The following is a 27,465-nucleotide window of genomic DNA, read 5'->3' as shown; positions in this document are numbered from 1 at the left end:
CTGGGCTCAATAGTAACCGAAACTTCAAAAAAAAATTATCACATCAAAAGAATTAAATTTTTATGCTGATTCCAAATGTGTAAAGTTTTTGAGTTTTTATGATACCCATAAAAAGTTATGAGCCTGAGAATATTTGCCCAATTTTTAGAAAAGGGGGAAATCCCCCAAAAAGTCAAGAGATTTTAATTAAAATAGCACTCATAAATGAACGAACTGTCTCCACTAGGCATTATTTCGTTTGACTCTGTTAACTTTAAAGCATAGCTTATAAGGAGCAGCACTAAAACTTACAACGAACGGAAATTGGTATGTATGTGAGGGAGCTATTCCTTACTCAACCTCACTCTTTTCCCTAAAGTTTGACTTTTTGCCTCATTTCTTTAAAAAAGACCGCTCAAATACAAGGTTGAATTCGAATGAGAAATATTTGAAAGAACTTTAAGACTTTAACGTAAAGAGCTAGGAATTGAAGAAGGGACAACTCCCCTCATACACGGAATAATGTATATTCGTTTTGAGTCTTCAGTTTGCTTCTTGCTTTCAGTAGAAACAAATTGTGTATTTTTCATTTAATTTTAAGGTAACTCTAGTGGGATTTACGTCAAGGTTATATTATTTTAGAAATCTCTTTCCTAGAATCACAAAATCCTTTTTTGGCCATCAATACAACACGCAAACAAGAAAATAACACTTGAACTTACCACTAGAGCAGTATTTGAACTTACTACCAGAACACTCCACATTATAAATTTTGTCTTTCCCAGGATTAAAATTTTTCATAGAATACAGGTTTAACCGATTTGAAACAGGTTGAAACATTTTAATTAAGATGTCTCTGGTGTGAAATGATGTTTGACTGGCACATATAACGACCAGAAAGTAATACATTGCCCCGAATTGTATTTTGATTGCGGTTTGATGGTGTTTATGGGATTTTATTCTGGGATTGATAGATGGCACAGTAGAACTGCAAAAGTGGAATGAAAAAATATGGAACATAAATACATTCTGCATTGTTAGTACCATTGGTAATGCTACTATAAATGACTTGTTCACTGTTGCAGAGTATAATAGTACATGATAGCACCAGTAAAAAAAATACCTATCATGTCCAAAGAATAGATTAGGTCAAAACTCTTTGTCCAGTCATGTGTGGAAGACTTGGAAAGCGTCATCACCAGAAAGAGTTGCAAATATAACATTGCAGTCTTTCAAACGTCGATTAGACTCTACGGAGATCTATAATAGGTCTTATTGTGATTAGTTTTGAGAGAATGTTTTGTAACATTAGTTGTTATTGTGACGTGTAGGTTGTTATAAAGTATGATTCAGAGTTGTTTTTATATTGTTTTCTTTTATGTTGTAATGATTAGTGCAACAAGCTTTGTAAAGCTTACCTCATTTGGTATTAATAAATAAATAAAGTGATCATAAAGTAAGGACTGTGTCCCTACATGAAACTGATTCTTTGCAGCCATGTATGGATTGCATACAGTTTTTTGGGCCTTATTGAAAATGGGTTTTTGGACCTTGTATGTCACCCTTTGTTCGTCTTTCGTTTCTGCACCGCTATTAAAAGCACAATTGTCGTTCATTCTTACGCAAGAGCTATGCCTACAGAGCTATCGCAAAGATTGCCACTAGTCTGAGACTTGTTCGACAAAAAAATTTCCCCGATAAGTTAGATTAAAAGCAACCGGTACACAAAGATAGCAGATTCATATCATCATTTGTTCTCTCTGTGTTCTCTTTTTTAATTAGCTTTCAAATAAGTTGTCAAAATTTCAAGAGGTTTTTTACTGAAAACTTGTGCTTTTCAACTTTCGTACCGTAGAAGGTGCACCGTGCACCGTAAAGTGCACGTAAAGGTTACACCATAAACTGTAAAGTGCACGTAAAGGTTGTTACATCCTGGAAATTGTAAAGGAAAAGCAAAATGGTTCTTACTTTTGTCCAATGTGGGAAGGGGGCGTTGGAAGAACCCTTTTGCATTTTGTACTGGAATGTAACAAATTGCTGAAGCTAAAGAAATAGTTTTCTAGGGAAAGTTTCATTGATGAAAATAATTGGATAAGATTAATAATCAAGAAAGACATCACGGAAACTCTAAAGCTTAGCAAATCTCTGAGACTAGGATTGATCTATACAGCTCTTTTACTAAGTATTTATGAGGACTGCATTTATGTTCTTTTGTGTTCGATGTTAAGTACTGTCGCTTGTTGGTTTATTTTTGTTTGTTTTGCCACAGCCCTTAGTGACTTCTACTAATAAATTATTGCTATTGTAATTGAACAGTAAAAGAATGATGGAAAGGCCGCTAAAAACCGCTGGAGGAAAAAAACATTACTAGGTAGGGAAGAAAAATTAGTTTTCTAAATGGTGGTCACCTTGAATAATAACGTCCTTTTAGCATTCCTAAAACTAAATCAAGGAATAAAATGACAGTTTCTCATTTTATTTTATAAAGTTTTATTAAATACTTTACTGGTTAGTGGCAAGAAAATAAGAGGACAACTTCAATTCGCTTTTGGCACAATAAATTTACAAGAAAACCTAAATAAAAAACTTGCTTTCGTAAAAACTAACGAAACAAACATAATAAAAATAAATGAAATAGATAACACAGACCGTACCAGAAGATGGAAAGTTTTACTTTCAGTCCTCTTTATATTATGGATTCTTTTTCGTAATATTTGGTGAAGGAAGACAAGGTAAGTCCACTGAGCGGATAAATTTAGGATTGAAAGTTGAATTTAAGTTGTAAAGAAAAGAAGTCTTTTTCAAAAATCTAACATAGTTCACATAATATAGTTTGACTGGTTTTACAGCTAATATAGTTTTTTTTTCTATTTAGTTGTATTCTATAGTTTATAGCTGTAAAAAAAAAACAAAAACGATTGACAATCAAAATAGCACAGAAGATGATTTTCTTTTTTTTCGAGCGCATGCAGTTTTGGGCTACTGGATCACATAAAGGAGGATTATAGCCTGTATAAATCTTTTGTTCTTATGCACATAAAAAACAACTTTTTATGAAAGAAAACAACTAACTATGTTTCTCCTCTTCTGCTGTTTTCTATTCTGTCTCTACTTTTCTGATAAACAGGTGATTAAAAAAAACTCTCAGATTAAAAAAAAAAGTGATTTGTATTTTAGTTATACTTTAAACAAATTCTGGATGTTTTTTGGGGTTATGCCATTTGAGGTAGCTTGAAAATCCGAATATGAGGAATACTGTTACTAGATTTGACGGTTTGGAACACTATTAAGATATTTGAAGGAATAATAATAATACTAGATTTTGAGGGCTGGAAGGTGTCTTAAATTTTTAACATACGAAGTTTTTGCGCGACAGTAGCGACATTATCTTTTGAATGGTAACAATTCAAAAAGAAGACGTATTTATTTTCTAAAACGCTGTCAACCGGTTCAGATGACCCTACCAGTTCAGGTAGGGTGACCCTAATCTCACCATACGAGATGTAGGGATGGCCCTACATCTCATGTGGTAGTCAAATTAATTTTCGGGCTATTGATAAAAAAAAGTTTGTTGGCAAGCTTTTTGTGATAAAAATGTGGTATGTTTTTATCGTTGAAAATTATTAATAATTTTTATTTATGAATTTATTTTTAACAGTTAAATTATTAATTTTGTATTAAAAAAGGAATTTTTAACGATAAAATTTTCTTCATTGCAAGCCAGAAACTCGCATAAGAAAACTGCGGAGGATTTGCGGAAAGAGTCATTTTCAGTTAAAAGGAACTGAACTGTGTAAGCGCATGACAGCTGAAACATGATATATTTAGATCAAACCCTGAAAAACCCACACAATGCTTAAACTCTTAAACTTCTAAGTTCTAAAAGGTAAATCTTCTACTATAATTCATGGTCTTACATATAAAAAGTATTGTCATACGTTGATCAAAGTATTCTTTATTTCTGAGGAAAACAGCTTCGCCTCTGTAAGATCTGATTGATGTCGCAAAATTAACGCAGAAGGTTGCAAACCTCCTGCATGAAGTTTTAAGTAATTAAAAAGAACGACAAGTTTTTTAGTTACAGGTTTAACGCAGGAGGTTAAAAAAATTAACGCAGAAGGTTACAAATCTTCTAAATAAAATTTTAAGTGAGTAAAAAGAATGACAAGTTTTTTAGTTACAGGTTTTAACGCAAGAGGTTAAAAAAAAAAAAAACGCAGAAGATTACAAACCATCTGAATGAAGTTTTAAGTGTGTAAAAAGAACGACAAATTTCTGAGTTACAAATTTTGGCGCAGGAGGCTAAAAAAAATAACGCATAAGGTTACAAACCTCCTGCGTGAGGTTCTAAGAGAATGAAAAGACTGACAAATTTTTGAGTTACTGATTTAATGCAGGAGGTTAAAAAATTAACGCAAATGGTTACAAACCTCCTGTGTGAAGTTTTAAGTCATTAGAAAGAACGACAATTTTTAAGTTACAACCTTCTTTTACAGCGACAAGTTTTTGAATTACAAGATTCTTTACACAGAATCTCTTTTTCTCCGTGGTTCTGTCTCCAAACTTCCAAGGTACGGTCTTGGAATTTACTGTGCAGCCAAAGATTAATGTACTTACAGATATGTTGGTATGGAATTTGAGTAAACCCAGGAACAAATATTTAGTTAGTAGTGGGTACACCATCCAAGGTATTACCTAATAACATTGATAATGGCTTTCGACCCAATATAAGCTTTGTTCATCCTCTTAACTATTTATTTTTAAACTCAGGATTCTTATATAGAAAAGTAAGAAGTTTCATATCTGTATTTTCACTAATCAATAGTGCAACCCTAAAATCTCTGTCGAAAATGTGGCGTATATCAGTGCCATTCTAAATGAAATACGAAGTATAGTACTACTAAAGACTAAAAAATTGAGCCTTTTTCATTACTTTCACCGAGGTACATCTTCAAGTCAACAACTTTTCAAGTTATATTTAAGGGGTTTGTTTATAATATGTTAAGAGAAAGGAGATATTTGCCAAGTTTGCTAGTCCTATTGTGTCTAAACTTTCTGAAGCTTAGTATCCATTCTTTGACAGCAGTGGACATCCCACTTTTCTAATAATTTGGGGGAGGATAAATATGTCCGAAAAAAAGAGAGTTTTTAGATATTAAGAATGTTTAGCTCGCGCAATTTCGATGACGCTGATAAAGAACAGCGCGAAATTTTAAGTTACGAAAATGGGTCTTTGCAAGATACACTGTTTTGATGTCGGAAAACTCTGAATTAATCGTTTTTCTCCATCAATTCTATTCACAGCTCTGGTTTAGAAATCAGCGCTTATCTAATCTGACATGTCAATTCTGTGTCAGTCGCTTGATAATGAAGATATAATACTTTTGCTTTCATCGTAGTTGATTCTGCCTGGGCCTAATTGTGTATATTATATGGCTCTGCTCTCTTCAGTTGTTGGATCAAAGAAGTACCTCGTTCCTTCCCTATCTTGATGGGGCTCTTTTAATCACAGGAGAAGTCGGAAGCATCTATAAAAAAAAAAATGCATGTCAGTAAATGTTCTTTTGTTCTAATTTTTTCCCTACTTGTTTTTTTATGTTCGCTTTTTACATACGTTTGCACCGAAGTCTTTGTGGGTCATTAATTATCGTTCAAAGGGTCTAAAAAAAAATTTTGGGAACGAAAGAGAGGCATAGAGGTAAACAGAGACAAAGAGTAACATAGAGACAGAGAGGATTAGAAAAACAGAGGAATAGAAAGACAGAGAATAATGGAGAGACAGGGAAGTAGTAGAGACACAGAGGAATAGAAAATGCTTTTTGAATACCCAGAGAACATTTTGTCATCAGGGATGGCAAAGGATTCCACTTGGTAAGAGGAAGACAATAAAAACCCCAATCTTGATTATAGACACCTGTGTATTTGCCTCCCTTTGTCCTTAGGTATACTTAAAACCAATTTATGTTCATGAAGTTATTACTACGTATCAGCAGATTTAAAGTGCTTAAATGTGTTATCATGCCGCACATTCATTGGAAAAGTACTTCCTAACCCCTAGAAACTTGCCCCCCCCTTAAAAAATTCTTGGTGGTGTCCTTTCTTTTTATTTTATAACACTAATATATTAACATTGCGTCTACGATTAGTTGTGAAACTAAAAAACACCAAAACTTCGGCAGCATTAGAAAAACAAAGAGAGGGTACGAAACATGCTTTTAAAATTGCGTCTATGTCAACACTTTTTTTGTTATTAATAAACGTTCAACAACTTCATGATGTAAAAAAAAACTGGTAGATAATTACAAAAAAAGAGAAAGCGGTAACACATGTTAACATAATATTAATAATAATAATTTTTTCGTAAGAAGCTACTCTTGAATTACTTCATTCTTAAAGTATCAGCAATAGTTGACAGAAACAAGTTCCAATTCTTCTAAAACTGATCAATACAAGAAAATTGCCTTATTTTTCCGGTAAATTGTATGTAACTGATAGTTTTGACCGTGGATTTGCTTCTGTTATCAGCAGCTTTGTCTTAAGCAATTGTTTCTTCTTAATTTTCAAAACCTGATAAAATTTAACCCTTATGTATTTTGTTACTTGTAAATTTCGGTTTTTCCTTTTATTTTAACTATTTTTTTGTTCAGTTGTATATCCTTGTTTTTAGATTTTTTTATGTTCTCTCAGATGATTAAATAAGAGGTAAATTTCTCATATTTCTCAGATGGCTTACATTTAAGAGGTAAATAAATAAGGCAATATATCGCCAAAATGAACTGTAGCTTGGTAAATATAATTTTTAAGTGAAAAACAAAAGATTAAATGCTTAAGGTTAGAAAGGTTAGAGAAGTGAAGAATAATAGGGTTTTGTCAGATCACTGTTGGCTCATTTTAAGTCCTACTATATTGCTTCCAGTCCTTGAACTTGCATTTCAACAACTTGGATTTTTTAAGGCCCTGTGTTATTGTTGTTCCTTACTGAGACCAACTTTTAGCGAGATATGTGGCTGCTCTTGATAGCCAATATAAAGCATACCAATATGGCTATTTACGTACAATTTCCCAGAACGAGTTCACTTACTTGCTTTCAGTGAAAGTCAGGGAGAAGATCCTCGGCAAAGTCTTGGATTCAAAATTATATTCTGTGATGGCGGATACGACACCCGATTGTCCGCATCTTGATAAGCTTGTGGTCATAACCCGCAGTATCGGCTAAGAATTGACAACTAGAGAAATAATATTGCGAGGCTTATGAAAAAACTGAACAGGGTATGGTAGAAAGTATAATGTGAATAATATTAACGAGAGGAATTCCTCCGGATAAACTAACTTTTCAGTCTTATGACAATGCAAGTGCATTGCTTGATCAATTTAATTGTGCCCAACAGAAAGTATCTGAACTTTCTCATGACTGTGTGCCTTATATTCCCTGCAAGGTCCACAGACTAAACACTTTCTTAGAGCATAGTTAAATTCGTGTCCCGGTGGACTGCAAGGGCTGAAACCATACAAGCAGTAGTTACTACATTTTATGCAATAGCTTCAGCAATTGACGGATTTAAACAGATAAAGAACGCCAATGCGAAGACGAAGGCACAAGCTAGTGGCCTTCTGAAAAGGAATCTAAACTTAGACTTTATCGCCTGCCTCATGCTTATGAAAAGTATAATGTACAAGATGAGGATAGCAACATAAAACATGAAAAATAGAAGACCAACATCATCGATGCAATCGAGATTCCTGAAGCTATGAAGACAATTTTCGAAAGAATATCGGAAGATGAAATCAACGATTTAATTGACAATGCAGCAGTGTTTGCCCGATGGATGGAAGTCGATTCAGGGCAGATTACATCAGACATCATCATCAACGACTTGGACCATCTCGTTTTGACAGGTGAGCTCAGATTCAAGCCGAGATCTTAATGCATCATTTCTATTGATAACATTTTACAATCTTGCTTGATAGATTTACTAAAATGATGAGAGCTTACCTTGTGAACTTTCAGCTATTTTGCTCCTTACTTGAGATATTGTGCTAGCAACAACTTTGTTTCCAAAACCAAGAGAGAGCATCAGATTCAACTGATCTTCAAGTAGAGCTTGAAGCTCGGTTTCAGTTTTGCCACAGCGCCACTTGCTTCAGAGAATTTATGTGTTATGGACATCACCGGCAACATCAGCTTAAGCAGGAGTTTACTTAGGCAGTGCTATTGCGCTGCATGTGACTCCCATATAAGGGTATAGAACAAGGCAGTTCTGATATTGTTCTTTTTGTTGTGATATAACCTATATTCAGGAGTTAAGGGGTATTGCATTCCTTAGTATTGGACGTGATCTTCTCTTATTAGGGTGCTAGCTACTGCTGCAACCTGGATTACTAGGTTTTTAGCTACCACTGAACCCGGTTTACAAACAAGAAAAAGCCTATGGCTTTTTCTTAGTTGGAATAGTAAGACTATTCTATCAGAAATAAGACACTTATTTCATTTATAAAATCATTTTTTCTATTAAACAACTCTCTACGATGTTCCAGTACCAAGCTATCTGAGGAAAAGAAAGAAAAAAGATCCCGTTTATGCAGAATATCGTTTTGCTGCCACTTTTCTTGATTTTCAAGCCAATATATATTCCACTGTTGTTCACGCCAAGGAACGGTAATTTCCCTACATAGGGGGTTTCGGACAAGGTGGTTCTAATAATGTACTTCGTTTTTTGATCTGTCTCTATTTTTAAGACTTATCGGTTATTGCAGTTTTTGTTATGGGACGTGAGTGTCTCTTACTAGGTTGCTAGCTACCCCTGCAAGCCGGATCTATTATAAATAAAATCACAAACAGGAAAAAGCCTTTTTTTTTTTATTTGGAATAGTAAAAGATAAAATTCAGAGAATCAGACAGCTAAAGTCTAATATGTTTCACGGTTTATTCATTACTAATTTTTGAGCCATTCCTACAGCCATGATAACGATGAAACTTACATAATCCCTAATTATGATTAACTAGACTGATTCTTTATTCTTTATTTAACATTAGTTTTTCAATATAAATTTCATTTATCAGATATTCTAATAAATGGTGCATAGTCTAGTGGTAAGGATGGCTGGCTCTCACCCAGTTGGCCCAGGTTTGATTTCTCGGTATGAGAAAGTTTTGACTATGATGATTTCTTATTGAAAATTCAAAAATGTACCGAACTTATTTATAAGAACTTCAGCTATCTCTACGACCATGATATATATGAAACTTGCATAATCCAAATTTATTGTGATCTTCGCAGTTCTTTAATATAATTTAAAATTTTCAAGAATTATTCCAGTTTCAGCTGACAAATCAGATTTGTTGTTAAAACCCAAAAAAACTACTGAATTTTACATAACTGTGTCTACAAGCTTCTTATAATGGTAAAAGTTCTTAGTAAAAACATTCATTTTATTTTAAATGTTTCTTTTATTAATTACAAAAGCACGTAGATGTGACAAATTCCTGATGTTAATAACATGAGCTACTACAGTGTTATGGAAAAATGCAGTTTTTCGTAAAAACTTGATTATATTCAGATTCAATCGATTCCTTTAGAATGAGTCACTAAACAGCTCTCTACGATGTTCCAGGGTCAAGCTATCTGAGGAGAAAAAAAGATGCCGTTTATGCTGAATATCGCGGTTGCAGCCTCTTTTCTTTATTTTCCAGCCAATATATTTTCCAAGAGACCGTAAGTTTTCTATATAGGGGTTTTGGACAAGACGGTTCTATTAGTCTACTTCTTGTTTTATTCTCGCTCTTATTTTAGGAGTTAAGGGCTATTGTAGTTTTTATTAAGGAGCGTGATCGTCTCCTACTAGGTTGCTAGCTACTGACGCAACCCGGACGATTCTTCACCAACTGACTATATTAAAATACTGATATTGCTGGTGGTTGAAACAAATTTAGGAGAGTCCCAAAAGTCACGGCATCGGTATATCTGACAGAAAAAAAGGGTGTATCGCAATAATACATGTAGGTAGCAAGAGCTAGTGTCCTAATTTTCCTACTTTTGACTTTTGTGTACCTGAACCTGGTATGACCATTGTGGGGCTGCATCGGATTTGGTACCTTAATTCTTGAAGAATTTTGCTTGATTACCATTGTTTAGGGCCCTGTGATATTATTTTTACTTATTGAGATGGCATCTCATCAACTGAAGATATTAAATGACTGGCATTGTTGATGGTTGAAACAAGTCTAGGGGAGCCCCTAAACTCATGTCATCAGAATATCTGACTGAAATAAAGGTTGTATCTCAACCAAACATTATGGCAATTCAGAGGTAGTGACCTAATTATTCCTTTTGGGAACCTTGAACTGTTACGACTTTTCTATGGAGTTAGAGATATGATAGGTTTAATTTGTGGAATATAACTGAGTTTTATTGATCATCATTGGCTTTTTAAAGGTTTTGTTGTATTGTTGTCAATTAAAGAAATGGTGTTTCACCAACTGCCGATATTGAAGGACTTACATTGTTGATGGTTGAAACAAGTCTAGGGAGTCATCATTCATCAGAATATCTGACTAAATAAAGGGTGTAATTCAACCAGACATTGTGGGAAGTAAGAGATATGGACCTAGTTAGACCTTTTGGATACCTTGACCTTGTACGACCTTTGTGGAGAATATCACATTTTGATTTTGGAAGCATAATTAGGCCTTACCTGATTAGTATTTGGTATTTTAAGTCCCTCTGATATATTTGTCACTTAATGAGATGGTGCTTCACAAACTGAAGATATTGAAGGACTGATATTGTTTAGTGATGAAACAAATCTAGGGGAGTCATCATTTCATCAGAATATCTTACTTAAATAAAGGTTTCATCTCAACCAGACATTGTGGGAAGCATGAGCTAGTGAGCTATCTGTGACTTTTTGGAGCCTAGACCTGGTGTGACCTCTATGTGTGATTATGCTGGACAGGAAATCCTTGAGGCATAACAGTGTTTTACCTGATCACCATTGGCTCGTTTAAGGCCCTGTGATATTGTGTTCACTTCCTGCGATGGTGTCTCACCAACTGATGATAATGAGTGACCTGATGCCGTCGATGGTTGAAACAAACTTGTGGATCTACTTGGTTGACCAAACTTTATTTGGTTTCTTGAGTTATTAGCATGGGCTCGACATCCAACTCCCTGAAAAGTGGTCCAAATTAATAGGAGAAAACAATAGCTCCCATTCATTCCTACAAACTAACAAAGTTTGTTCAGAAACCACCTCGTGATTTGGAATAAGAAAAGAACCAAATCAAAGAACGATCTTTTTTTACAATAAACATTTGAAAAAGTACACACTCAGATTGCAATTTTAATTTAATTGTACTCAGTTGATACTTGTCATTACTCTGTGCACCGACTTATGGACCGTACCCTCCTCATTAGATTTCAACACCCGTGATTTCAACACCTCTGATTTGATTGGACTGGAAAGGCATCTTTTGATGTCTGGGCCTTTTCCCACTGAACACGCATCCAGCAACCAAGCGCCCTCCCCCTCCATCAACTGTGATTTCCCGTTGTTTCACATTTGCTTAGTCTTATAAGAGAATTTCTATGCTCCCATTTAACGCAATGCGTTTCTCCTTTGAGATGAAAAGTTGAGTCAAAGTTTCGCTACCCATAGTCCCTACAATATGACGATGAGTGAGGTTGCAATCAAAGAGGAACCAACCGAATCTTCTCTTCTACTTCAAATCAAAGTTTTTCCAAAATGACGGTATTTCGGAGGGTAAAATTTTATGACAAGGTTGCGGATAAGCTGGTACGTACCAGTGACAAGTTTTTCAAGTTCAACGGGGATTTGTGAGTTATACTCGCAAATTTAAAAAAGAATTATTGAAAATATATGTTTTTTTCATCACTCTCTGAGTAAAATTCAAAAGGTAACCATTGTAAAAATTTAGGTTGAGTAAAAACATTTAAATCGGACGTAGGAATTCAAAAGATAGTATCTTATAAAACATAAATATTTCCTGGGAAGGTTATAGTACTAAAAACAAATTTCTTTCCTTTTTACTGCTAATAAACAAGGAGTTTGAAGAAGGATTCAGCCTTAAAGACAGCCTTAAAAACCAAATGAATTATTCAAAGCCACTTTGGATCAGTCCCCTCCCCCAGTGAATGTAATACGAATCTCACTTTCAGAGAAAACGAGTAATGCTAATCCATCTCTAAATTTTTATCGACCTAGTAAGATTTAGTTAAAATACACCAAAATGTTGACCTTCCATGGTATAACATGGAAAGATAACGCCGTGACGTTTCTTTTAGATACTAGTGCTAGTTTCAAATCTTATATGTTTCCCACACTATTTGGAATTGGATCACACCTTCGGAGTGCAATAAAGTATTTCCAAGGAAAATTAGAGAAAAATTGTCTCCTATGGAGAATATTTCATGTCTCTTTAATTTACTTTATTGTGTAATGAGAACATTATTTCAGTTTAATAACAACATAATTACTCATCAAAAGTGTATTTTTTATACTGAGTCATTAGTATGTTTACTGCTTTGAGTGTTGGAAAATTTTCTTCTGGGGAAAACGAATAAGAATTGTTACTGTATATCTTCTGAATGAGGAGGATAACTGAGAATTATTTCTGCCAACAATATGTAATAGAAGGTGCTTCCAAAGCCCTGTTATTGACATTCTCTTATCAACAGAAGTCTTAAAAGACGATGTTGCTCCGTGTTATTGCCAGCTCTGCTATCGGGAAAAGACATTTTTGTAGCAATTTTGGGTAATCTAAAACAAGAAGAAAGTTGCCATCTGCTAGATGTTGTTGGTGTTTTTTCATCCTTAGCTCCAGTTCCCACTTTTATTAGCTTCTTATGCCTCTTTGGCTGGAACTTTATCCTAATGATTTAAATATTCGGTGAAATATGTTTTTTAGAACTGGAATTAGACTACTAAGTTTTGAATCCAGATTGAGATCTTTAGTTTTAATATATCTAAAAATTATAGGGAAACCTATTTACACAAATATACCGCCTTCAAAACATTATCATCAATTAAATAGATGACTAACACCCTTTTCCCCACAGGAAGTTTTAGAAGATGAGGGGGCACTCACCCTGGGCTTAGAAATTTTTGGGTTGGAAATGAGAAATAAAGAAATAAATAATGTAACATTTATAATCATTTTGTTGGTCTTAAAATTTTATCTCTATCGAAATAAAGTAGAGGTCGTAGTTGGCAGCAAGCTACTTACTTACTCTAATACTTATATAATTATACTTAATGCTTAACTGTAAGTATAAGAATTGAAGAGGCCAAAACCGCCACTGCTTTCCCCTAAAGGAGAGCCCGTGTCCATTTACTATCCGGATGTGAACCCCATCTTGCAACCCCCCCCCCTCCCGCATCAGAAGTCATACATATATGAAGTCATAAAAGTCATATATATAATTCTAGCCTTTTTTCTATATTATTTCTTTTTATTTTTAACGATGGTTTAAAATAAAAAGAAATAATATAGAAAAAAGGCTAGAATTGCGCTACTCATAATGCTAATAGAGACAGTATTACCAAGAGGGAAAAGAGAGATTACTATTATATGCTTCTTATGTTAAAAAGAGTGCCTTAGGACCTTAGGACCTTATTTTTGTGATATATTTTCACAAGTCAATTACTTTATCCTTATTTCTGGAGAGAGAATAGCACCACTTTTTCATAACCTGGCTAACTAACGCTTAGATTAACTAATGCGAGCAAATAATCTAGATGGGGCTAAGCTGACAATGAAATCCAATTTAAGAAAATACTCCGCATTTAAAAACCTGATTGTTTCATCTTTGAGAAATATTAAGACAGTAGAAGGATGAAACATTTTTCATTCACAACATTCTTTATAAGCATACTCTCTGTTTGTCGTGACAACAACAACGCTACTAAACATTTTGGAAAATACGTATGAAAATTGACTACAAACAAAAACGCTAATAAAGACAATCACATAAGAGAAGAAGATAAATTCTTTTTCATTGTTTGAGTTCTGGAGAGCAAGGATTGTTTAGTTCAGATAAACGGGCACTGTTAACAGACGCTTGTTTTTCTAAAGAAATAATGGAAACAGCTATGTTATACTCTCTCACAAGACAAAAACTATGGGTCCATGGAGGAAAATGCAAGAGGAAAGAAAAGAGAATTATGTTGATATTTCTATTTTAGCCAACGATAAAGCTTGAGATTGTTGGCAATAAAGTTGTTTTTGGGTATTATTTTAAATGAGTTCTTAGAAATAGGCTTGATTGAATTATAGAATTATTCGTTTCTGTATACTTTTGATTTTTATTCATTTTAAAGGTATATTTCAAATGTATTTATTTTTCTTCTCTTGTGTAATTTTTTTGTCTTTTTCTTTACATGATTACCTAAGTTAGTTTCTTTCTCTTTGTCCTTTTTTTATCCGTTGATAAAGGCTCCCGGAAGTGAAGTTGATTAGTTAATCGATGTCTTTTTTTTTATTCGTTTCATTGTCAATGATTTATTTAACTCAAACCCATTTGAGTTAAATTCTTCTCTTAATTTTTCGTTAAGAAGGCTTTATATTTAACAAAGTTAGGAGTCAGTAGAAAGGAAGCCTCACAGAGAAACTTTTCAACAAAGTTGATATTCAAAGTTAAGGTTTTGGAGGACAGCTACCCCCCCCATTTGAAGACACAAATACATATTAGGTTAACTACGAACGTTTATTAACATTATCGACTGAATATGACACTCTATAAAAATGCCGTCGTATTGATGGAAATAGGGTATCTGCAAGGGGAGGGTATGGGAAAGAGCTCCTCTCAAATCGAAGAGCTAAATACACATAAACTGCAAACATTCGTCAGTATTGTGGATGAAATATGACACTTGTCGTAAAGGAACCTTCTGAATACTCCTGCATCCTCCACGGACAAATTTATAAAGGTCCCCGTTTGTAAAAACTACCGTGGGTGGCTTTATTTTAAAGCCAAAGGTATTGGATATTACTTTTGTTGCATAAATTTATATTACAACTGCATTCTTATAAATATATTCACAAACTTGGAGACACAAGTATAACCGTGTATGGGCAAAGGTAATAATAACTACGTGGTTTACAGCCTATATCTCCCCATAAATATTGAAGGATCTCTTAAATCAGTTTTGGATATTTTCTATAAGCCTTCAGCTTAGTTTCCCCGTGTTATCATTCTTAATGAAAACGCATTCATGGTGAAGGTTTAGTCCGATTTAATCTTTGGCTTTTATATTCTGGAAAAAATATATCAGAAAACGCAATCTTTGAGCACTCTAGAATGACTTGAGTTTCTATGAGGGTAACTCTAGAGAACAAAAAAAGAGGACTACAATTATCCAAATGTAGCAAACTCGGGAGATTTTAGGAAGCAAAAGAAGTGGAGGAAAAAATAATTGGCAAAAAATGGGACTGGCAACCCTGACGCTTTAAGGAACCTCAAGAAAATAGAAGACTTCATTTATCGTGATGCAAGAAACTGGCATGGTTTAATGTACTAGTACTATCTTTATTTAAAATTCTTGGGAATGAGTTGTTGCTAGAAAAAGTAATTTACAAATTAAGGGATTCCAGGAACCCGGACCCTGCAAAGAAATTAGCTAAATAGATTGATTATAAATCCCTCTCCACCTTCAAAGTTGATTCTTAGTTTTGAAACGAAACAATTTCTAATTGCTGAATTTGCTCCTGTTGGTTTTAATCCTTCCACGTTCATATTTAAGGTTTAATCTTCCATTTAAAAAAAAATGAAAAAAATGTGTATATAAAATCCTAATTTTGAGTATGCTAAATGTAACTGGAGTTTCTAATTTAAAATTGATTCTTGAATCACTTCAAAAAATGAGCCAGCTTCATTTTTTCCTAACACAAGAAATGTGACTTGATTTAATCTACCAGTAAAACCTTTTTATAAGGTTCTTGAAAAAGACGCTCAAAAATTGAAGCATTTTTTTCAAGTTTTATGACGGATCTAAGTCTAATATAGAGACACAACATTTTATATACTCAGACTGGTGATGCGTTTTCAAAATGGCCCGCAAAACTATTTTCGGCTGGCAAACACCGCTTTAGAGCTGTGTAGCAATCCCTTAGGGCGAGAGGAATCAAGGAGACATATCAGTAATGTTTTAGGTACTTATTAATAATGCGGAACACATTCAAGATTTACGCTTAGGTTACATCTCAGGAAACCGCTTTCATGGCTACAAAAACAAGTAACGGATGATACAATGCATTGGACTTGTATAATTTGGTCTATATATTTGCACATTAGGGGAGTTAGGTTGGTTTGCTTGCTCCCCTCTCCTAATGTGCAAATATACAGCCTGAACTAAAGGTTATACGAAGGTTAATTTCAGTATGATTAACCAAACTTCACTTCTTGGGTGTATTCTGTATTATTAACAAGTACACTGTTTTATTCTTAATTATTGTTCTGTGCTGTCTTTATGAAAATATAAGCAGCTGGTAATCGGAAGTTTAGATTGTTTTTTTTTTTTTTTAAATGATTGTTAAGCATTTGCTCTTTCGATTGAAATTATCGCCACTAAGTTAGAAGATTAATGTTAAATCATATTCCCACTAAACCATATTTAAAAAGCTGTTAAAAATCAATTAAAATGCGCAAAAACAGCCTGGTCTGCCGTTCGACTGTTTATGATCGACTTGGCTCCTGAAACTGTCAACGTTGTCAAAGGACAAAAGTCAAATTTCAAATGCGTAAAACAGTCTGATCTTTGTGCGATTACTGAGCTTACGATAGGCTTAGACCTTTAAAAGATCATTGAACCTTTCGTCTGATATGACTCGGCTCTTTAAAATGTCAACGTTATCCAAAGTCAAATTTCAAATCCACAAAAACAGCTTAACATGTCATCCGATAATTTATGATTGCCTAAGCTCCTTAAAATGTCAACGTTGTCAAATGTTAAGTTATAATTATCCTAAAACAAGTCGGCCTGACGGTCGATAGTTTATGGTTCCTTAAAATGTCAACGTTGTCAAATGCGAAATGTCAAATTTAAAACGCACAAAAACAGCCTGAGCTGTCGTCTGACACTTTCTGATTAACTTGGCTCCTTAAAATGTAAACGTTATCAAATGCGAAGAAACACCCCCGCATGTCGTTCAGTACTACTTTATAGTTGACTAAGTTCCTTCGAACGATATCATTTCTGGTAGATTAAATTCCTGGTTAACTAAAGCGTGTTTTTGAAGTAATGAAATATACAAGCAGAGTAGAATAATAACTAAAGCCCTCTCCTCTCATTTAAGACCAATTGTAAAATCCGTGAAAGGGCTGATACAGTATGGTATAAGTACAATGAAAAAGTATGATTGATGCAAACACAAGATTCATCTTCAGTAGCGTTAATTTTGGAAAGAGGGGCCTGAACGCTTTCCAATCCATCCGATCGTACAATCAAAGTAAAATATATCAAAATTCACGGGCCGAAAATTTCTTAAATTATTCAAAAATTTATTGAAAAGTTCTAAATACAAACATATTGGTAGAACTGTATCTTTGAATATCCCCTTTGACGAACGTTTTTCTAAGGCTGAAATTAAACCATGTTCGACTTTAGCCCAGTCAAACAGTTCGTGGTAACGAACTGTAGTAAGGAGTGACCCGGCTAAATAGTAACCGAAACCCTAAAAAATAGAATTTTGATACCAATAGTTACATCAAAAGAATCGCATTTTAAGGCTAATTCTAAATATATAAGTTTCATCAAGTTTAGCCTTATCCATTTAAAGTTACGAGCCTGAGAAAATTTGCCTTGTTTTAAAAAATAGGGTAAAAAAACCCTTAAAAGTCATACAATCTTAACGGAAATCTCACCATCAGATTCAGCATATCAGAAAACCCTCATATAGAAGTTTCAAGCTCCTATCTACAAAAATATGGACTTTCGCATATTTTGCCAGAAGACAGATTACGGATGCGTGTTTATTTTTTTTTTTTTTCCCAGGGATGATTGTATCGATTCAGTGGTCCTAGAATGTCGCAGGAGGGCTCATTCTAACAGAAATTAAAAGTTCTAGTGCCCTTTTTAAGTCACCAAAAAAATTGGAGAATACCTAAATTTTTTTACTGTTTTAAAAAGTAGAGTTAAGAGAAAGAGTCAAACTTTAGCGTAAAGAGCGGGGCGTTGTGGAGGAAAAGCCCCTTTCATATACGGTGTAATTTCTGTTCGTTCTAAGTTTTAATGTCGCTCCTTACTTTTAGTTAAAAAAAACTTGTTTTTTTTTTATTTTATTTAATTTAAAGTCCATATTCGAGTGCAGTATTTGAATCCTATCTTGAAATTGCCTCTTGAAGAAGGTTTTTATATGATTGAAATAAAACTATGATCAACTTTAGTCCGATCTACCATCGTCTATATACGAGTATAATATTGTAATAATATCTTTAAACTTGCCTTTTGAAGAACGTTTTTATAAGGTTGAAATAAAAATATGCACAGACTTTTTATATTTATTATATAGTCTATATGTGAGTATATTATTGAATTAAACCTTTGGACTTCACCCCTTGATGGACGTTTTCATAAGGTTGAAACGAAAACTATGTACAGTTTAAGTTATATTTTCTATAAGGACCAGAACCGAGTATATTATTTGATTATATCTTTGGACTTACCCCTTGACGAACGTTTATATAAGGTGGAAATAAGAATGTAAACAGCTTTAATCTGAAATTCTATAAAGTTTATGTTTGAGTGTAATACTGAATTGTATATTTGGGCTTATCCTTCTATTAATGTTTTTATAAGGTTGAAATAAAATAGTGAACAGCATAAGCTCGATTTACTATAAAGTCAATATCCGAGTATATTATCTTTGAGCTTACCCCTTGACGGATATTTTTGTAAAGTTGATATAAACCTATGAAAAGGCCTAGTCCAATTTACTACAAACTCTGCATACCAGTTATTATTGGAATTATGTCTTTGATGTTACCTCTAGAGCAGTGGTTCTCAACCTCTTTTTCCCCATGGACCCCTTTTCCCCTCTTTTTATCTTGGTGGACCCCTTCATAGATATTGGACTGAAGAACAATTTTTTATTCTTCACTAATATAAATTTTAAGGTTTTAATTTTCAAACAAATAGCATATGATTAAGCTTTATTTTTAAGTGAAAACTAATTTAATACAAATAAAACATTCTAATATAATAATAATAATTATTATTATTATTACTATTATTGTGATAATAACTACAATATTACAAGTTTTTACAAGTTTCTTCAATTGGCAAGCAACTAAAGCTCATGGAGATTAGAGCTCCTCAGGAAGTTTAATTCACTCCAACATTATTTATGTAAACTGGAAAAAAAAGCAGTTGCAATTAAGTGTGTGATTAATCAAAAATGAAAATGCATGTTTATTCAATGAGATCCCTGTGGTTGATGCTTCTCGACAAGTTTCTTTATATTTGGTTCTATCGATGTTAATGATAGTTTATCACCCCTTTTCACAATGTCAAGTCTATTGCGAGCTTTTGATAAAATTTGAGAAACACGACTAAATCCCGCTTCAACAAGATAAGATGTAGGAAAAGCAATAACGTAGAACTGCGCTTTATCCCAGAGCAAAGGGCACTTTGTAGCAACATCATTTGTTTTCCATATATTGTACTTTCCATCTTTGAATTTTGCACAAATTATTTCATCACTTTGTAATTCGATAAGAGGGCTCTTGCAAAGATAATTCTATATGGGCAACATTAACTTCGAAAGGAATTGAAACCCAAATTGGTATATCCATTCCGAGTAGGTCACTAAACTGATTCAAAATAATGTAAATTACAGTAGAAATCAAATTTTTAAAAATAAAGAGCATTCTGAGTTGGTTTTCTTCATGGACCCCCGAAATATCATTGTGGATCCCCAATTTGTTTTGTTTTGACTGTGGACCCCCGGAAATATTACATGTACCCCTAGGGTCCATGTGGACCCCGGTTGAGAACCACTGCTCTAGAGGATCGGTAAGGTTGAAATAATACAAAGAAAACTTTTTGTCTGAATTAGTATAAAGTCTACGTCTGAGTATTTTAGTGAATCGTATCTTGGAACTTACCCCACGACGAATGTTTTTATAAGGTTGACATATAACTATGCACAGATTTTAGCTCCTTTTACTATAAAGTCCACATCTGATTATCCAAACTATATCATTTTTATAAAATTGATATAAAATTATGAACAGACTTAGTGCAACTTACATTGAAGCCTAGATACGAGTACATTATTTTGTACTCGTGTCATATCTTTTGTATCGTGTCGTATATTTGAATCATACCTTCTATGTGACCTCTACAGGAACGTTTTTGCAATGTAAAACTAAAAACAACCTTAAAAACAACCCGATGTACGATAAAGTCTATATCTGGGTACATAATTGAATTATATCTTTCAAGTTACCTCTTAGCGGACGTTTTTATAAGGTTAAAATAAACTATGTCCAACTTTAGTTCAATCTACAATTAAGTCTTAGCATATTAGCATATTATCATTAGCATGTTATCTTAGCATATTATTCGAATTAAATCCTTTGACTCACCCCTTGACGGACATTTTTGTAGGGTTGAAATAAAACTATGTACAGCTTTGGACAAAATAGACACCCGAGGACCACAAAGGCGCTTAAACTCACACACATACTCATTGTGGTTGTCTGGACCTGAAAGAAAATGTTTATCTATTTACTATGTTTTACTATTCACACACATATATAATGGAATAGCTATTTAAAAAACAGTGTTTTTAAATGTAGTGATGTCTATTTAATTTTATCAGCCATGGCAAAGGAGTTTCTTTAAAACTGCATAAATGCTTAACTTGCAAAACCAATTAAAAAAACAACTGTTTAAACTACCCTACCCTCCCAAATACTCAAGATAATGCTTATTCGATCGAAATTTTAATATCGTAATTTAATTTTATTTTAAACATAAACTATTCTATTTAATTTCTGTTCATTTTAATACCATATCCAGGGTGGTCCTAAACGAGGGAAGGGCTACTCCCCCATTGACCCTACTTTTTATGTTAAAGTTTAACTTGTGTAAAACGATATTCGAGAAGTGGGGCTCGGTTAGTATTTGGTTTCCAAAATAAAATAGAAGTTACCCGAAATAGATTGTCTTTTCCCAAGTAACAGGGGTGCTTTCATCCTCTCAGCAGCAATACTACACGTTCTATCCTAAATTCATCGAAATATGTATATTCTTAAAAAAAAAATACAGTCAGTAAAATATTTCTAGTAAGGTAGGGGTAAGGGGATCTGAAGTATCAAACAAAACCTCAGAGGCACCATTTCTAAGAATAAAATCCCCCCCCCCCAAAAAAAATGCCCTTATATTTGTTTGAATAGTTGGTGTACAACAATATAATATAATGTAACCGTTAGTAATACTACACACCTAGTTGGTAAGTTGGCTAGTTGGTAAATACACCCCAACACCTAGTTGGTGGGGCGCTTCGCGGCCCCCCAAGCCCCCCCGCGCGCGTAAATCGTTACGCGCCATATTAGTTACGCGCCATTGTAGTTGTGTCCCTGTGTCCCACCTGTGAATATAGATAGATTTATATATGTGTTTCAAACTACGTAAAAATTGCGAATATACAACATTCTTGGCTTTCCCATTGTCTGTGCATATACAAAGCCGTATGTACTAATAATGACGTCATATGCAAACGCTCTTTTTACAAACAAACAAACATGCATACACACAACTCGTTTTTATATAGATAGATAGATACAATACAAATTAACTGCGTAAAACTTGCGAATATACAACATTCTTCGCTGTCAAATTGTCGCTGCATATAAATAGATTGTCAGGTTTACCGACCCTCGAACATGCAACGTACAATTGTCCATGGGAAAAACAATCAGTATTAAGATCTATACTACATTTTTCTAATGATTGACCTTGAGCTTGATATTTCTTAAAAGTATTATTGGTACGCCTATTTTTAGTTGTAGCACGTGTGGTGGAAACCCTGAAAGATCCACGGAATTCAAAAATTCAGATGGATAATTAACCGCTTCATTTGGTTCCAAAACTGTGTCGACTGACTTGTAAAGGACTGCCTGGTCTCGAATCTTGGTCAAAACAATATTGTTGATTTCGTGGACGTCTATATTTTTGGGTGCGAGAATCGCTCTTTCACTTAGCCATTTATTATTTTTATAATTTTTTAGAATATTCGGAAATACTTTTTCAATCAATTCATTTTTGGACGTCACTAAATTACAGAAATCAGCAGGGAGTTGTATACGTCCTGAAATTGAGTCTACTGGGAGCAAATTTTGCAACGTGCATTCAATTCAGAATTTCTATAACTGATGAAGTACAATTGTAAAAATTTATGATTCTCGTCTGAGAATGGTAGAAGGGACCCTGCTCTATGATAAATTTGCCCTTTTACTTTGAAAGTAGACATAAATTGATCTGGATTTTCGATTTGGGCTCCAAACGACGTCATTTGGAAACATGAGTTATATTTTCTGATTTGTGACAAAAAACGCTTAGATTCTGACGTAGTTCCAGTAAGGAAAGTCTTCAATGGCTCTGGTGGTGCAGCCAATAGAGGAAGTTTAACTTTTCCTGAGGCGCAACACATTCCCATTGTTTCACCATTGAATTTCAAGGCCTTGCAATAGGGACAAATTTTAGACATAGTCCCGATTTGAACACATCTACTCAAGCTATAATCATCGACTGGGCTGTACCTGAATACCAGGCGATAACTTTCAGGTTGCTCTGATTCCTCGGCACGCTTTCTTTTCTTAATTTCTCTATCAGCAGCAAGCCTGATTTCTTGCTGTTCTTGTGATTCCTCGGCACGCCTTCTTTTTTCACTTTCTCTTTTAGCAGCAAGTCTGCTTTCGCGTTGCTCTGGTGGTTCCTCGGCACGCTTTCTGTTCTTTCTTTCTCTATCAGCCTCAAGCCTGTTTCCTTGCTGTTCTTTTGATTCCTCGGCACGCTTTCTTTTCTGACTTTCTCTATCAGCAGCAAGTTTTTTGGCATAGACTCTTTGAGCATCTTCCTCGGCTGTTGCTATTGTAAGTTCATCAGTCATTTTAAAGTTAAAAATTAATAGATTTCTACGTGAACGCGTGTCTTAAATATCTTTAATGACGTCACCGTCATAACAAAAATGACGACAACTAACTTCATGACGTCAGTCAACACACAAACATGACGTCACCTGACAGACACATCCACAGACAACTTATTTTTATATATATAGACTAGCTGTTGGGGTGCCGCTTCGCCCCACCCCAACACCTAGTTGGTGGGGGCGCTTTGCTCCCCCCCACAAGCCCCCCCCCGCGCGCGTAAGTCGTTACGCGCCATTGTAGTTGTGTCCCTATGTCCCACCTGTGAATATAGATAGATACATATATATATATATATATATATATATATATATATATATAAATATATATATGTTTTTAACTACGTAAAACTTGCGAATATACAACATTCTTTGCTGTCCAATTGTCTGTGCATAAAAATAGATTGTCAGGTTTACCGACTCTTGAACATGCAACATATAATGGTCCATGGGAAAACAATCCGTATTCACATCTATACCTCATGATTCTAATGATTACTCTTGAGCTTTGTTGATGGTGATTGCTAATCGACGATTCCCTGTGTCGCCGTCGTCATTTATATATCCCCCTGTGCCCCCCAGCGTCCCCGTTGTATTTGTGTCCCTGTGTCCCGGTCGTCATTTGTGTCCCGCTGTCCCAGTCTGTGATTTCTCTTTGAGGGTCCCGGGCGTCATTTATATTCCTTGTGTCCCGGTGTCCCGGTCGTCATTTGTGTCCCGGTGTCCCGGTCTGTATATACATTCGTTTTTGAATTGGTCTTTTTTTTAGGTTTTAGTTTTTTACCTTTTTTTTAGTTTTTTTAGTTATACCTCATGATTCTAATGATTGCTTTTGAGCTTTGTTGATGGTGATTGCTAATCGAACATTCCCTGTGTCCCCGTCGTCATTTATATATCCCCCTGTGCCCCCCGGCGTCCCCGTTTTAGTTGTGTCCCTGTGTCCCTGTCGTCATTTATATTCCCTGTGTCCCGGTCGTCATTTGTATCCCGGTGTCCCGGTCTGTATAGGCTATACATTCGTTTTTGAAATGGTATATGATGAAATAAATTTTTGTATTTTTCCCCTTTTTTTCTTTTTAGTTTTTTTTTCGGTTTTTACTTTTTTTTAGTTTTTTTAGTTTTTTTTTCTTTTTTCTTTTTATTTTTTTTTATTTTTATTTTTTTTAGTTTTGTTTTTCTCCTTTATTTTTCATTTTTTTTCCTTTTTTTATTTTTTTTCTTTTTTAGTTTTTTTAGTTTTTTTATTAGTTTTTAGTTTTTTTCTTTTTATTTTTTTGTAGTTTTTACCTTTTTTTTAGTTTTTTTAGTTTTTTTTAAGTATGTCCTGGTCGTCATTTATACTCCCTGTGTCCCGGTCGTCATTTGTGTCCCGGTGCTTTGTTGATGGTGATTGCTAATCGAACATTCCTTGTGTCCCGGTCGCTTTCTCTTTGAGTGTCCCTGTCGTCATTTATATTCCCTATGTGCCGGTGTCCCAGTCGTCATCTGTGTCCCGATGTTCCGGTCTGTAATTTCGTTAGTCAAAAACATGACGTCAGTCGACACAGAAACATGACGTCACCTGACAGACAGACACACAGACAGACAACTGTTTATATATACACTAGCTGTTGAGGTGGCGCTTCGCGCCACCCCAACATCTAGTTGGTGGGGCGCTTCGCGCCCCCCCCCAAGCCCCCCCGCGCGCGTAAGTCGTTACGCGCCATATTTGTTACGCGCCATTGTAGCTGTGTCCCTGTGTCCCACCTGTGAATAGAGATAGATATAAATATATATTTTTAACTACGTAAAACATGCGAATATACAACATTCTTCGCTGTCCCATTGTCTGTGCATATAAATAGCATTTATATTCCCTGTGTCCCGGTCGTCATTTGTGTCCTGATGTCCCAGTTTGTATTTTCTCTTTGAGTGTCCCGGTCGTCATTTATATTCCCTTTGTCCCAGTGTCCCGGTCGTCATTTGTGTCCCGGTGTCCCGGTCTGTAATTTATATTCAAACAATCCCTGTGTCTCAGTCGTCAATTATATATCCCGCCTGTGCCCCCAGCGTCCCCGTTGTAGTTGTGTCCCTGCGTCCCGGTCGTCATTTATATTCCCGGTCGTGATTTGTGTCCGGGTGTCCCAGTCTGTAATTTTTCTTTGAGGTTCCTGGTCGTCATTGATATTCCCTCTGTGTTTGTCGTCATTTGTGTCCCGGTGATTCCTCGGCACGCTTTCTTTTCTTACTTTCTCTATCAGCAGCAAGTTTTTTGGCATTGACTCTTTGAGCAGCTTCCTCGGCTGTTGCCATTGTAGGTTCTTCAGTCATTTTACAATTAAACATTTTTCCGTGAACGCATGTCTTAAATACCATTAATGACGTCACCGTCATAGCAAAAATGACGACAACTAACTTCATGACGTCAGTCGACACAGGAACATGACGTCACCTGACAGACAGACACACAGACAGACAACTTATTTTTATATATATAGATAGATATATAGATAGATATGTAGGTGTGTGTTTAGGGACGATATTAGAGGCTCTATAAATATACTTCCAATAGCTTGAAGTCAAATGATTATCTCAAAACTCAAAACTGATGTTTTGCTGCATAAGATGGCAGAAGTAATTCTTTGCTGTGGCAAGACCTATTTTTTTACTCAATTAAATTTGGAGAAAAAAGGCTTTTTCAACTGAAAGTGAGGAGCGATATTGCAATGTAAAATAAACAGACATTATTGCGTATATGATGGGGACTGCCGCTTCCTCAGCCTTCGCTCTTTATGCTAAAATCTTAAGGTTTTTTAATAATACTTCTCGTTCAGATTCAAAGGCCCTGTCTTTCTTAAAGGGTTGTAGAACAAATGAGACTTCAGTGTAAAGAGTCAAGAATGAAGAAATGAGAGCCCCTTCATGTAGGGAAAAATTTCTGCTCGTTTTGTTTTAATGTTACTCCTTTCTTTCTGTTGAAAATAGACCTTTTTTTAAAATTTAATTTCTGATCGTTTCCGAATCATGCCAGGAACCTCCTCAACGTAAAATTTCCATGGAAGTCCCCCCACAAACTTTACTCTCAATGGAAAATTCTCCCCACGGAAAATCCCACCCTCGCCTCCGTGGAAAAGTTCCCGAAAAAATTCCGTTTATTTTCCATATCAAACGCGATATTTAAACAATGGGATATTGCTTAACTTACAGCCATTTCCCAATGGCTGTGGGGGAGGGGGCCACGTCATACCTCGAGGCACAGTTATTGGACTTTTCTATGTTGAATCATATGGCTATTTCAAAATTTTGATCGGATGTTTGTGTGGAAATGGGTTGTGGGGGGGGGGGATAGTTGTCGTCCAATCTTTTTGGTCACTTTAAAAGGGCAAACTTTTGCTTTTCGTTCGAATGAGTCCTCTGTCAATCTTCTCAGACTGTTGGTTCGATGGTATTAACCTTGGGAGAAAAAAAAAATACGAATCCGTGAACTTTCTTCTGGCAAAAATTGTAAATCTCACATCTTTGTAGATATGAGATTGAAACTTTTGCATTAGTATTCTCTGATATGCTGAATCTGATGGTGTGATTTTAATTAAGATGGCCTGATTTTTCAGGGTTTTTCCTCTCTTTTTCGAAAATCACGCAAATTTTCTCGGGCTCGTAGCTTTTCATGGGTAACTTTAAACTTAAGGAACTTTATCTATTTGGAATCAGCATAAAAGTTAAATTACTTTCATAAATAAGTTTTTATCCATTTAACAATTTTAACAATTTTTTTTTGAGTTTGGTTACTGTTGGGCCGAGCGGCTAACTGGACAGGAAACATTAAGTGCCCGAAAGTAATACTTTGCTGCGACGCACCCTTTTTTTTTTTTTTTTTTTTTTTTTTTTTTTTTTTTTTTTTTTTTTTTTTTTTTTTTTTTTTTTTTAACTGAGAAGGGAGCCATAACTACGAAGCTATGCGCTAACGATCTCTTTTGTCGATCGCTGGCATTCTTTGATCACACTTTGAAAAAAGAAAACTATCTAAAGATTAACACATATCAATGATCAGAGAAAATACTAAATTTCCTGTTTTCAAACAGTTCGTGGTAATAAACTACAGGTAAAGAGTGAATTGGGTCAATAGTAACCGAACTATAAAAAATCAGGAATTTGGTAACAATTAATGCATAATAAAATCAGCTTTTTTTGCTGATATGAAATTTAATAAGATTAATATTACACATAAAAACTATGAGTCTGAGGAAATTTACGCCATTTTCAAAGAATGGGGGAAAGAACTTGCCCAGAAAGGCAAGTGATCTCAATGAAATTCATTTATCCCGTATATGAGGTAG

At 34.8% G+C, this 27,465-nt stretch overlaps 1 protein-coding gene across 2 annotated transcripts in view; it reads right to left on the bottom strand.

Moving 5' to 3' along the window:
- Positions 1–2,965: 2,965 nt before the first annotated feature.
- LOC136026298 (metabotropic glutamate receptor 8-like) overlaps positions 2,966–27,465 on the bottom strand; it is a 229,660-nt gene continuing 205,160 nt past the window's right edge. For both annotated transcript variants that reach the window (XM_065702713.1, XM_065702712.1), the window contains exons 14-16: positions 20,583–20,702; positions 10,962–11,147; positions 2,966–5,507 (exon numbers count right to left, since the gene is read on the bottom strand). In XM_065702713.1, the coding sequence (XP_065558785.1) occupies positions 5,463–5,507; positions 10,962–11,147; positions 20,583–20,702 (351 nt within the window). In that variant the 3' untranslated portion in view covers positions 2,966–5,462. The remainder of the gene's footprint in view (positions 5,508–10,961; positions 11,148–20,582; positions 20,703–27,465) is intronic.

This window comes from Artemia franciscana, chromosome 4, assembly GCF_032884065.1.
Source record: "Artemia franciscana chromosome 4, ASM3288406v1, whole genome shotgun sequence".
Lineage (NCBI taxonomy): Eukaryota > Metazoa > Arthropoda > Branchiopoda > Anostraca > Artemiidae > Artemia > Artemia franciscana.
This window is presented reverse-complemented; position numbering and strand designations above follow the sequence as displayed.